This window comes from Falco cherrug, chromosome 8, assembly GCF_023634085.1.
Source record: "Falco cherrug isolate bFalChe1 chromosome 8, bFalChe1.pri, whole genome shotgun sequence".
Taxonomy (NCBI): domain Eukaryota; kingdom Metazoa; phylum Chordata; class Aves; order Falconiformes; family Falconidae; genus Falco; species Falco cherrug.
Genome location: NC_073704.1, coordinates 60,551,127 through 60,564,962, shown reverse-complemented (window position 1 = coordinate 60,564,962; position 13,836 = coordinate 60,551,127). Strand labels below are relative to the sequence as shown.

The 13,836-nt window shown below is 48.9% G+C and overlaps 1 protein-coding gene across 3 annotated transcripts in view; it reads right to left on the bottom strand.

Moving 5' to 3' along the window:
• Positions 1-543: 543 nt before the first annotated feature.
• The window catches only part of KLHL3 (kelch like family member 3), a 48,063-nt gene continuing 34,770 nt past the window's right edge, over positions 544-13,836 (bottom strand). For 2 of the 3 annotated variants that reach the window (XM_055718482.1, XM_055718483.1), the window contains 7 exons: positions 11,300-11,417; positions 10,375-10,572; positions 9,448-9,549; positions 5,517-5,645; positions 1,796-1,936; positions 1,443-1,586; positions 544-1,191 (listed from right to left, as the gene is read on the bottom strand). In XM_055718482.1, coding sequence (XP_055574457.1) covers positions 1,163-1,191; positions 1,443-1,586; positions 1,796-1,936; positions 5,517-5,645; positions 9,448-9,549; positions 10,375-10,572; positions 11,300-11,417 — 861 coding nt within the window. In that variant the 3' untranslated portion in view covers positions 544-1,162. The remainder of the gene's footprint in view (positions 1,192-1,442; positions 1,587-1,795; positions 1,937-5,516; positions 5,646-9,447; positions 9,550-10,374; positions 10,573-11,299; positions 11,418-13,836) is intronic. The other variant, XM_055718484.1, reaches the window with a different exon arrangement.

Sequence of the window (13,836 nt, the reverse complement as noted above, 5' to 3'; positions counted from 1 at the left end):
TTTAAGAATTTGGCACGTAAGCAAGACAGCTACCTTACAGCTGGATCTAGACTTGTCTGTTTTGAATAATCTTATGAATTCTTCATACTAATAGAGAAACAGTTTCAGTATGGGCAAGATTAAAACAGTAATTACAGTGACAGTGATTAACTAATCTCCGTACTCTGGAAGCATTAAAACACTGCAGGTATTTTACTTTGCTCATTAATCCCTGCTTGGGTGACAGGGGGTTCTTGCTGTAATGTCTCTACAATAATGGCACCATAAGGGATTTCTTTTAACATCTAAATGCTCTATTATGAAATGGCACCGAGATGCTGGACAGAGCTAGAACTGGGGCTTTCAGCACAGCTGAAATGCACAGGTTGGGAACACCTTCTATTCAAGCAGTATTTGTTTCACAGGAGTAACAAACCCCACTGGAGCAGCACACGTTTTGTGGGGCCGTGAAGTTTTGCGTGGTTCAGGCGCCGAGACCTCAGCCCCAGGGAAGGCACTGCCCAGCAGGTCCCATCACGTACAGCAAACAGCATTCATGGCAAGTAGAAAAATCACATGGTATTTATTTCCACCATACGACAAGCATTTCAGGGGTACACACAGTAGTCTGGTGGCATATACAAACGTATGACTGAGACAGTGTCACACTCAAGCCAGAGCACCCTGTTCCAGTCCATTTCTGCCGACTGCTTTTCTCAGTTGGTACTCAGAAGTTTCCACTGCCAGTAGTAATGTCCACCCTTCAGGCACAGTGAGTAAGTAGTTCAACCGATAATGTGCACGGAGCATCAGTAGTGAAGAAATCCATAAGTGTTCGTTTTTACTCACATGCCCAAACGTAGCAGTTTTGTTTCACACAAGAAATTCAGTGCCTGCGGTTCAAGCACAGTGTTTATCTCAGGACACTAAGCCATTGAGAAGAACAGTTGATTGCACCACAGATAACAAGCAACACCTCATGTCTAGCATGGAACATGTCCACAGAGGGATTTTCGCTTTGCTACACAATCCACCGCAGAGCAGATGATGTTTGTAACTTATCACTTGTCATGCTAAGACACTAACAGCAATGAGATGGGTCAAGTCAAAGGTCAGTCACCTTCCCAACACCACCCGGCTGGATCCACTTCACTTCTGCTCCTCGCTTTGGCTTAATTGTGTGTCACAAGGGTTTGTGAATCACAGCCACACCTGTTGTAAGAATGGACAGACAGACACAGTTATCATGGGAGCCGCTCCTGGGCTGTGCTGTGGCTGAGAACATCCTGCAAAGCCAAAGCAACAGGACAGCCGAGAGGGAGGTGTCTACTATTTCTGTGAAAGTTTCCTCTGCTGAAAGCAACATAAAACATACAAAAATGTAAGATTAAAGCTTCAGGAGGCACAGCCGCCAAGTTTATGAACGACCCCAGCTGTTGCCAGCTCTCCCGCTGACTATTTACCTGCGTAACTTCTGCCCGTGCTCATGCTGGTCGGTAATAGCGTCCACTTGTCTGTGATGGGGTTGTAGTATTCCACCGAGGCCAAATTGCAGGAACCATCATCTCCTCCCACCACGTAGAGGAGACCATTCACCGCACATACACCTCAAAGCAGAGCGCAGATGGTTAGACACAGGCTACTCATCTCCCACGACGGGTCGCCTGCCACATTCTGAGTCATTCCCAAGCAGATTCTTCATCTTCCATTTTTATCACTTTCTTACCATACTGATGATTTACACTAGCACATTAGTCACATTAAAAACCACACAGACCACTGCACAAGCCACCACAGAAAGGCTTATTGTGGTTACCTGCATTTCTTCTACACATATTCATGTCTGCTACTTGCTTCCAGGTGTTTGTTCCTGGATCATAGACTTCGACACTCTTCCTTACTAAGGGACCGTCGTGCCCCCCAGTAGCGTACAGCAGCCCGCTGAGGACACCAACACCTGCCAAACAGAGCCCAGCGTCAGCCTGCGGGGAAGGGGCGGCGTGTCCCTGGGTCTTCTGCTGGGTATTGCCTTGGCCCCTCCAAGGCATTGCCAAACCATGGGCTACAGGTGCCTGACGATCACCCGGTACGTGGCCAACCGTCCACCCAGCCACCGCGTGGCACTGCAGCAGGCCAGTGCAGCAACGCCTGGCAGATGTCCTGTCCCTCAGGGCTGGGCCCCCTCTTGGGTAGATGTTAGCCCGTCTGAGACCTATTTGGACTGACTTGTTTCCTCTTCCCTTAGACTCCCCGACCACCGCATCCCACCCCCACCTTGTTTCCATCTACCCGATCCTTTCTGCCATGGGGCCCTTTGCTTTTCAGCCTGATTCCCAATTCCAGGAGCTTTGTTTTTGCTTTTCCTGCTGCCTTGGTACCACACGGCTTCATCCCTTGGATACATCCTCTCCTCAACAACATACGGGCTCCAGCCCTTGCAGCTGCTGCTGGGTTCCTCTCCCCTGACTCGTGCCCCCAGACACGGCAGCAGCACTTGGCACAGACAAGGTGCCTCCGATGCCACCCTCCCAAACACTTTTGCAGTCCCCTGGCTCAATCTCTGGGAATGACAGGGATCTGAAGGGTGCTTCTGCCTAATGTTAAAGTGAATTAATGAATTAAAATGTTCACCAATCCATGAGAGTTAAAACTTCCAGCAACATATCTTCATTAATAGGTTCAAAGGCCTCTATTAAAATTAACAAGGTGGGATGTTAGTAAAACAGAAACATAGATCTGAATTGCATCATATCAACCACGGGCACTAACGAGCAGGACAGCCCCTGTGCCCTGAAGACGGACTCGTGCTGATGGCCAAGGGAAAGGCACGGAGCCAGAAAGGCGCGCGCAGGGAGGAGAGGGGCCCTAGCAGTGTAAAACCGGTGGGTTTTTTAATTGGCCTCTGTGCAAATATCTTTCCTGTTGGCCACATGCAGCACAGGGAAAGGAGAGCACAGAAGCAGAGTTGTGATGGCGAGCCAGAGAGCAGGTACCATCCAGGCTCCCCAGCTCCCATGCCACAGGAACATCTCCTGGTGGTGTGTCACATCCCAAAAATACAATGTGTCACATTGCTCTGAGCCTTGTCACGGTCGGCAGGAGCACAGAGCATCGCGTCTGCTGTGCTCCACCTGCGGGAGGCACACAAGGCAGGGAGGGAAACCATCCCAGCAAACCATCCCAGCATTTGTGCTCCTCCCTCACCCAAACCAGGCCAGTGCCTAGCCGAGACCGACCGATGGATTAACGCCCTGACAGGCACACCACCGTCTGGGGGACAGGTACGTCGTCTGGGGGACAGGTACGTCGTCTGGGGGACAGGTATGCTGCTGCAGCTCTACCACCATCACCTTGCCCTTCTCCAGATTTTCATAACTTGCTGCTGCTGGGTTTGGCTTTAACCAGCCATCCCTCGCTGTACCAAGAGGTGCTGAAATCCCAACATGACCTTGGGATTCCCAGTTCACCTCCAGCAAACGCTGGTAATTAATGTCTAACTGCCATAAATACCCACCCTACTGGACCAAATTCTCAGTCTGGCTGGGGCACTTCAACGTGCCCCTCTTAGGAAGAGCAGAACACGTCCCAGTTTGCATCCTGGCCCCACAGCCGTATGAGGTATCTCCCCCAGTTGACTGGGGAACGGGAACTCACTCAACCGGTAAGGAAAGTCTACTGCATCTGAGCCCAGCAGCCTGGGTTTGCAACACCTCAGCATTTATCTATATTCAGCTCTTAGCAGAAGTCTTACACTTTTAAGAAATAATTTAATGAAACTACTAATTTCATTATATTAAGGTATTATTACCTTAATTATTAACTATTAATACTTACTTATTAACTATTATCAAAATTACTAAGAAATAAACTAATTTAAGCAAGGAGGAAAATTTAAAAGAGTTGGAAACACGCTATGGGTTTTCCACCTAAACCTGCCTCCCTGCGCAGCGGGACAGGGCACGCGTGGCCAGAACATCCCTGCCAGGAGGGAAAAGGGCAGCACACACACACACACCCCCCCCAGCCTGTGTCGGGGACACCCCGGGGACTCGGGGACACCCCGGGGACTCGGGGACACCCGTTCTCACCTCCACTAGATGTCAGCACCGGGACGGCGATGCTGGGATGCTGGCAGCACGAGCATCCTTGCTGGAGCTGTACGGTAGGTCGTGCTGCAGCATCACTGGCAATGAGTAGCCCCGGGCAGTCCCCTCCCCAGTGGCTGCTGGAGGGCTATCTGGGTGACAACCAGAACCTGAGCTCAGCTTTCAGGCTGGGAACAGAAAATTGCAAGGCTAGGCTCTTTGGCAGGCAAGTGAGAGCATTCCAAATGCTGGACTTGCTACACGGAGATGTACTTGCAAAGCAGCACTGAGAGCAGAGTGTTTCCAAGAAAGAAAATTCACTAAAATCCATCTCACTATAGCCACAAACTGTTTTGCTGTGTTTCAACAAGTTGTCAACAACATGACACACTCGTTCTGTTATCCTATAAGGTTGCATCAGGCTAGGTTTAAGCATCAAGCAGATACTAAAAACTTAATTCAACTGAATTCAAACCAATGGGGTGTGACCATATTTCCCCACCTGGAGTTACAGAAAAGGTGTTAGAGTGAGGGCAGAGGGATGGTGTGTAGAGAGCAGCCTCTAAACAGCCCAGCTCAGAAGGGAATTCCCCCCACAGCTGAACCTGGCAGGGTCGCCGCAGCCCCCATGCCAAGGGCAGCCTCCCGGCTTCGGCGGCTGCACAATGAGAACTGCACAATTCGACATCAGGGAGGACCTGCTGCACACACTGAGCAGTAAGACCAGCATTGACACATTCCCTTTCACCTGAAGATGATCTTAAATGCAATGGGTAAGAGCTTCTATCGCTTTGAGAGAGGAACAGCCACAGAGAGGACGAGCGCCTACCTGGCCTAACGTCACAGAGTAGGTCAGAAATACAGACTGGAATATAATCCCTTTTTAACAAGCCCTTCCCTCTAATCCTCTGGATCACCAACTTTTGCCAGCAAAAGATACACTAAAAACTAGCTTAGCAGGGGCAACCCAAGATGAATTCTGTTACCTGGGTCTGCACATCACCCAGTGTAGATGTGCTGTGTGCTGCAAAGCACCCACTAGATGTTTGCAGAGAAAATCCAAAAGGAAAATCCATCTGACAGCCCCCAAATGACAGGAGAGAAGGAAGTGCAGCTTGACTTTCCAGTCCCCGGCTGAGCCTGCAGCTGGCGATTTGGAAAGACAACTTTTTGCTTGCAAGTGAGGTGCATCTGTTAGCGAGGCTACTTAGAAACATTGAACATTATTTCATTAATCCAGAAATTAATTTCAGTTTGGCAGATTTTAACAAAGTCAGGAGAGCTGCTGAAAGCTTCCAAGCAGTTATGTTTTTTTTCCCTCATGGGAAGAGTGGGAAATAACAGGTTGCATTTGCCAGCCCAGCAATGCCAAATCACACTTTCCCTTCCCTTCCATGAGCAAAGGAGAACCCATGGATCATCACTCTTAGGAACACATCTCGGAGGCGGTACCTGCACCACTGCGTCGAGTGCTCATGTCGGCTACGTAGGTCCATTCATTCGTGGCTGGGTTATACTGCTCGACGGTACTAAGGCACTGACGGGACGCTCCATCGTAACCCCCCACGGCATACAGCTTACCTGGAAGAGACACATGTTGGCATTGGCATTGCAGCTACAACTGATGTACGTTACCATCACGCCTGATTGCCCCAGGTGAGGACAGATCCTGGCTGAGGGAGGCCCTGGGAGACGTGGCTAAACCTGCTGGGATGTCTGGGGAAAATCCTAGCAAAAGGATCTGAAGTGGACTGGCAGACGGGGTGGGACTGTTTTTAAAGCTGTTAAAGCTGTCAACTAAGGCACGGCAACAACACAACACAACTTCATTAGAACCCAAAAGCCCAGAGGGTTTTCCAAATGACTTGTTAGCCCAGGAGAAGAGGTAACATCAAAGCGTGTTCTGCTGATCGAGCGTTTCCTTCTGTTTGAGTGCCACAAAGCAAGGTGTGCTGTCAAAGGTCGATACTGTACATTAATTACAATATCACATGAGCAATAAATATGCAATAGCCTCTTGTGTTAATACAATACCTGCATGGAAACCTAGACCTGATTTTGAAGAACTTGGACTAAATCAAAACCAACCAACGCTGCTAGCACAGCTGAGGCCAGCCTGCTTACTCATTACAAGTGACCACGACACAGAAGATACCATGGGAGACCCTCACAGCACGGCATGTCTGTCCTCCCTACCTCAACTCAATGACATAACATACAGATAGTGAGACCTGGTATCCTGGTTTCAGCTGCGAGAGTTAATTTTCTTCTGAGTCGCTGGTGCAGTGCTGTGGTTTGGATTTGGTGTGAGAACAAAGCTGACAGCACACTGATGGTTTTGGCTGCTGCTGGGTGATGTTTATACTGGCTGAAGGATTTCTCAGCTTCTTGGGCCCTGCCAGCGAGAGGGCTGGGGGGGTGCAAGAAATGGGGAGGGGACACAGCCAGGACAGCTGACCCGAGCTAGCCAAAGGGCTGTTCCACACCATATAGCATCATGCTGAGTGTATAAGCTGGGGGAAGGAGGAGGAAGCAGCAGACGTTCAGTGTGATGGTGTTTGTCTTCCCAAGTAACCGCTACTCGTGATGGAGCCCTGCTTTCCTGGGGGTGGGTGCCCAAAAAGGACCTTAGCCTGGGCTGCCGAACAAGCCCCACGCAGCCACTCGCTCACTCCCCCCACAGTGGGATGGGGGAGGGGATCAGCAGAGTAAAAGTTTGAAAACTCGGGGGTTGAGATAAAGACAGTTTAATAGGGAAAACAAAAGCTGTGCATGCAAGCAAAGCAAGACAAGGAATTAATGGGGTACTTTACATCGGCAGGCAGGTGCTCAGCCACCCCAGTATTCCTGCCAAACCAGCAGCCTGCGGCCGTGGGATGAACTATGCTCCTGTTTCTCTTGCTGAGCAGATTTTCAGTGATGGGTACTCCATCCACACACTATCTGCTGATAGCAACAGCATTCACTGCACAATGCCATTTGCTTTCACCAGCCAGAAGCAGCCCAGGAAGAATAAGGATTGAAAGAAACCTGCACACACCTAATGGAAAGCAGGGCTCCATCACAGGTAACAGTTACTTGGGAAGACAAATACCATCACTCCGAATGTCCCCCGCTTCCTTCTTCCTGCAGCTTATATACTTAGCATGACGTGATATGGTATGAACAGCCCTTTGGCTAGCTCAGGTCAGCTGTCCCGGCTGTGTCCCCTCCCAATTCCTTGCACCCCTCCAGCCTTCTCACTGTCCTTGTCCTTGACTTGGTATAACCATGATCCAGCAACAACTAAAACCATCGGTGTGCTATCAACATTGTTCTCACGCCAAATGCAAACCACAGCACTGAGCTAGCTACTATGAGAAAAGTTAACGCTATCCCAGCTGAAACCAGGACACTGGAGAAGCACAATCAGATGTCACAAGACTACACCATCCATGAAACAAGGCTGATGTTCCACCACATCCTCTGTTCACAGGCCTGGCAGATACTCTTGCCTCATCTCCCCATATCACCTAGCAGCTTGTTTTGCATTTAGGCAGTAAACTCTCCAGGCAGACAGCCTTTCTCTGTGCTCCTTTACTAGATAGAGCACCTAGCTCAAAGGCATTCTGGTTCAAGACCACACCTCCTAGACACTACAACAACCAACCATTAATAAAGTTCAACAAATACACAGGAAAATTCTAACCCAAATTTTTAGGCAAAACCCATGAATAAGACCAATTTTGAATCCGTAACAGCAGAGCCTGGTCACAAACAAGCTATGCAATTCTCTGCTTCCTTGATGTTTGCAAGGCTCCAAGAACATGCCAGCTCTGTTCTTTCTCTCTCAGCTCCACTCATGGCCTCCTCAGGCTGTGATCCTTAGGAGAGGTCTGCAAGGATCAAGTCAACAACTGTGCTCCTTCTGCATCTTCCTGCCTCTATAAACATTTCAAATTCTTATTTGTGCTGTTGGTTCAACCCGCCCGGTGTTAGTCGATGAATCAAGGCGAGAGCGCCAGACCAAGCAAGACAAGACAAAGTTCCCTGGCTGGCACCAATTCTTAGATATTTTCAGTACCCACAGACATCAGATCAATCTTCACCACGTTCAGATGAACACTGCAGATTAGCTGCAGGCTGCAACTTGTCCCCGGCACCAATATGATCAGCTCTTCTTGCCCATCACATGCCCTCCTTTTTTTCTTTTTTCACGGACTCCAACATGTGCAACATTTATTTGCACTCTCAAACAAAGCCAAGGATAAGGATTTCATATATCTCCAGTAGAAAACCTGTCCACAGAAATGCATCTCAGGTACATACCTAGTATTTGTTCTGCATTCAAATCCCTTTAGCAAATCCCAGTAACTATCAGCAGCCCAGCATTTCACAAACATGGGCCGATTTTGAAGGAGATGATTCTTAAACAAATACGCAAATTTAGCACAACCACTGCTATTTATTCTGACTTTGTCTCCCTCCCTCTTCTCACAAACACATTTCACATACATAAACACATTTCATGTATTCCCCATTCAAACAGGTCAAACCAAACCACTTCAAAGCACAGTTTACGACAAGGCTTCTGCCAGCGGCTGCTCTGCACCATACGAATTGGAAACTGCTACATCACCCTGAAGACAAGGTCAAATAAAACCTTTAACTCGCTTCACAACTGATTTTGCTAAGGGAGGGAAAGATCCCTACTTCAGCATCCCTTTCTCCCGGATCCAAACCAAGCTGCTCAGTTCCAGCTCACTGGCGTTTGGTGCTGACACACAGGTGCCAGCAGCTGCCCCCATCCCTCCAAGCGCCCTGTCACCCACCCGCCTGCCTCCCGAGCTGCCACAGCACCAGTGTTTGCTGCCGTCAGCCCCTGCTCGTTTACGAACCAGAGCAAAGCGTGCTGTGCATGCCGGCGAGCCTGATGTCAATAAACACAGGTTTTAGTATTCCTGCCAAACCACCAGCTTGGGGCCGTGGGATGAACTATGCTCCTGTTTCTCTCGCTGAGCAGATTTTCAGTGATGGGTACTCCATCCACACACTATCTGCTGATAGCAACAGCATTCACTGCACAATGCCATTGGTTTTCACCGGCCAGAAGCAGCCCAGGAAGAATAAGGATTGAAAGAAACCTGCACACACCTAATGGCATTCACAGGAGGCATGGGCTGGTCTGATATGGGTCTGAGGCTCTTGGAAAGCAACACATGATTTTTCACTAAGATAAAGAGGAGAATGGAAAAAGCTGCAGCAACTACGTCACATAAAATAAATCTTTACCAACTGGTCTAGAGAACAGTTCCTGCAGTTCCCTCCTATTGCACTTAACCGTTCAGGCTTCGGTTTGACACAGTAACATTAGCTTGATGGAAACAGCTGCTGATTTTCTTACCCTCCACAACTCCAACTCCAACACTGCTTCTTCTTGTGTTCATGGGAGCCACAAAAAACCACTCATTGGTTTTATAGCTATAGGCCTCAACTGATGCCAGACCTAGTTAAAAAGGGGATACACAGGTTTTCTAATTAAAAAAAAAGAGAAGAAAAAAAGATTGGTGTTGCACTTTCATCTGCCTTCTACCTCCTCCCAAGCCCGTAATTCCCCCCACACTCCTGCAGCCCAGTTTTCTAGTCCCTTGCCTTCCAGGCTGTGACCAGTGCGTCAGTGCCACTTCTTCAGCAGCTGGAAAAATTGTTACCCCATCGCCCCTGCCCTGGGACTGCTGCCCCTCTGATGCGCTGGGGACACCAAGACGGAGCAGAGTCCAGATTCCAAGGCCAAATGTCCCACGTCCTTTCAAGCATTACAAAATGTCCATGCAAAGGTTTAAAACTTCCCCCAGACCCTGTTGCATCATACTCATCACCAGCTGAAATAGTTCAGGGCTTAACCAAGTGGCAAAGCTCTACAGCAGAGGTGTGAATCTAAACATGCAGTTATGCCAAGACAAATCCCAGGCACACATACCCCATAAGATGCCTTGCTGACACTTTATTCATGTTGCTATGAAAAATTTAACTAAAACAAGGAAAAATCCCTTTTCAGTCCAGAAAAAGCATATTCATACAGAGAATGAGACTGCAAGAACTGTATCACTAAAGAAAAAGACCCGGGTGAACTTCTCTGCAATTACTGATGCGCCATAACACGCACGTGGCAAGCTGTAACACGCAGGGAGGCCAGCCTCTGGCTCTTTCTCTACAAAATCATAGAGGAAGGGCACAGAAACATCACTAAAGCTCTGCAGTCTTTGCAGGCGTCTCTGAAAACATCTCTGCAAGTCAGGCAGTGCCTGGTGGTTTTTGCTCAGTCACCTACCGGTGCTGCCATCAAAGCCGCCCACTGCATACAGGAGATCATTGAGCACAGCTGCACCTAAAGTGCTTCGTCTTTCCTGCATGCTGGCTATGGATGTCCACTGGTCCTTCACGCCATCGTACACATCAACCGTCCGTACCCTCAAAGATCCATTAAAGCCCCCGACAGCATAAACATTGCCAGCCATAAATACCACACCTGACAAAAGAGGAGAGAGATTTTTTTACGGAGCTTTTACAAACAGTACGGGAAGCGTGTCTCATCAGATGTCTGTCAGAGCAGGTAGGACAGCAGGGAAGAGCAGAACGTGGGCAAGTCTTTGGCATTTTCTGCAGGTTAAGAGCATTGGAGCCAAGTATGATAAAACATAGTGTCATACGGAAGGTGAAATGTACATAAATACGTGGCAACATAAGGGACAGATGGATTTCACACCTGAATGAGTAGTTTTCTGAGCCAGCGGGAACAGCAAATGGTGATCCGCATTCACAACCCTGTTGGATGTCTTCAGAGCAACACTCCTAACTCACAGATCTGCTCTCCATCACCCACTCTACAGCACTGAGAGGGACTGACTCAGCTCCTTTAATTTTCATGAGGAAACCAGCAAGGAAAACTGGATCCCTGTGGGCTGCCAGGCCAGCAGGACAGGAGGAGGAGGGGAAACACTGATGGAGGAGCAGCCAGGAGAGAGATGATGAAAGACAGACAGACAGGAGCAACCCCACTAGCAAGCAGGGCATCCACCTGAATGAGAAGGACACATGTCTGTAGGGAAAGAGGAGGAAGGAATGGCAAAAAGAAAGAGCTGCATGAGGCCAGGAGCACAGAGGAAGGCTGAAGGGATGACTGAGAACATCCATCCAGCACTGAAGAGCTGCACTAGTAAAACAAAGAAGGTTTTGCAGCAAACTTTCCCATTTACCTGCTCTGCATCTCCGGGAGGGAAGCTCAGCAACCTGATCCCACCGCTCCTCCTCAAAATCATAGCACTCCACACTGCGAATGGCTTTGGGCGCTTGCCCACCCACCACGATCATCACCTGGAGAAGGAAGACGAGAACTAGGAAACCTCAGACACCAGCCCAGGCAGCTGCTCTCTGCAAAGGAACCACCACCACATCTGGTCAAGGGTAGCTGCCAAAAACATGCTGCAAGCCCACTAGAAGCCTCTGCAGCAACACTTCTTTAAGTCAATTTATTCCGAGGGGGAAAAAAGTTACCTTCACTGTAGTGCACAGTAAGTATGGCAGCCCCCTAACCTTTCCTCACCATTTCCAACGTGGGCAACCTGCCCCGTTTCCCCATGAAACACAAAACTGCTTGACACCACAGCACACTTCTGCAAGACTCGCTGCAGAAGTATTTTTAAGTGAAGAAGATCCCAGTGTAATTTCCACAGCCAGCCCACTGTTTAGTCATTATCTCCATGGTGGTGCTAAAAATAATCGATGCCACTTAGCAAATAAAACCTGACAGCTGTATTGCCACCTGCGGGGAAGACGACACTCGGGGAAATCACCAGGACTATTAAGACCCGGGGTGCTGGGCTGCCAAAGGAAGTGATTTGTCAGCTTCATTAAAGCTTTTGGCTGCAACATGTATTGATGCAAATCCGGTAATTAAACCCTAAATTCTTTACAGACAGGGAAGATCTATGTGAGGTGATCAAGGGCAATCTCAGGAGTGTGAGAAGCGCTCTGCCAGCTCAGGCTGAAGGTCCATCCAGCCCCAGACTCCATTCCCAGCAATGGCAAGAGGTGGACGCTGGCGGAAAAGCGAGAAGACCTGAACAGCACACAGCGTGCTCCTTCCCAAATCTGCCCTGTCTGCCGCCAGAAGACAAACTCCCCATGGATTCACTGACTTGTCCAGGGATAGTGGTCCCAGGAGCCTGAACCTCAGTGCTCGAGGGCTGCCCATCGCTGCTGAGCCCCAGCTGGGCACGTGCACAGGCAGAGTCCAGACCTCCTGCACCTACACACTGCTCGACCTGCGCACTTTGTTCTGAACACATTTCCTTCGACCCTGCTCACCTATCGAGAGGGAGGATTAGTTCCCCTTATCACAGCAAATTGGCAGAAGCAAACATTACCCAAAACAACCTGGTTTTTACAAGGCCAAGGAGCTAGAAGCAAGATAACAGGGCTTCAAATATATCCAGAGTAGACGGGAAACAAGCTTTAGCTTCTGCACAGTGGCTGCAAGTAGCTGAGGGGATAAGATTGTCACTTGAGGTCACTCGGGTAATGAGCTCAACTCCAATCACGGTTGCTTTAAAAAAGTACAAAGCTAGACAGCAATTTAAAGAATTTGAAGTTAAGAAAATAGTGGACTGTTTGATGTACAAAGATGAGAACGTGACATTAGAAAGCAAACAAAGTCTAAATTAGCAGCCTGACTACTAGTTGTGTAACAGTCTTCCATGGAAAGCTGCAGAGCTTCACATGATTACAGAATTAAGAGATTTCACAGCAGACGGTAATCCCTCACCAGTGGGAGCAACAGACCAGATGAAAGTTTCTCAGTAATAGGATTGCTGGAAGATCATCACCTTCCCCCCTTTCTTTACAGTTAAAAAGGCGGCAGGAGAGACCTGCAGAAGATTTGGGTTTGTACTTAGAGGTTACGCTACAGAAGTTGTTGAAGACCTCTGAACTCGCTGGTTCACTGTTCATTTTATCCTTAACTACTTTAGCCATTGAACAAGGGTCACATCATCCCTTCATGGTACCCCCAAAGTCACGTTCTACCAACTTCATCTCAGTGCCAGCAGGTGGAAAGGACACAACACGCTGACACGCTGCAGAACCACGATTGCTCAATGGACAGTTCAATATCTGAACATCTGAACAGTCCCTCATAGCGTGGATCTCACACACCATGCCACAAACCAAGCTCCCTATGATTTGTCCTTAGAAAAATAATACATTGTGGGTTTGACATCTTACAATCTCCGAAATGTTTAATGATAACTTCAGCAGCAGTCTCTTGAGAGACATCGTGCCAAAGCGCATTTATCCCTGGGGCACAGGGAAAATAGTTTCTGTTGTCACTTTTTTCTTCACTAATAAAGTGGCGGACAGAGCATCACACGCCTGCAGGATAAACGCAGGGAGTAACAAGGATCGTTTATTCAGTAGCTGCTTTGAATCTATCGCTTCAGACCTCCTGCCCGCGGGTCTGGGTGCCGTTGTTTCCTGCTGGCCTGGCTTCTGATGATGGATACGGGGAAAAGGAAAGACACCTGGCTGCGTCCCCCCCTCAGCAGGGCTCCACGATGGTGCTACCAGCTGCAGAAACCTCAGCCGACCCCCCCGGCGCTCCAGGCAGCTGCTGCCGCTGCCGCTCCACAGGGCAGCAATTCCCCAACCGCAGCTCCAGGAGCAACAGCCGCTCACAAAACCACTTGTGGCTGACGAAATGATTCAAGGGCAGATCTTGCCCCTGGGAGCAGAGATA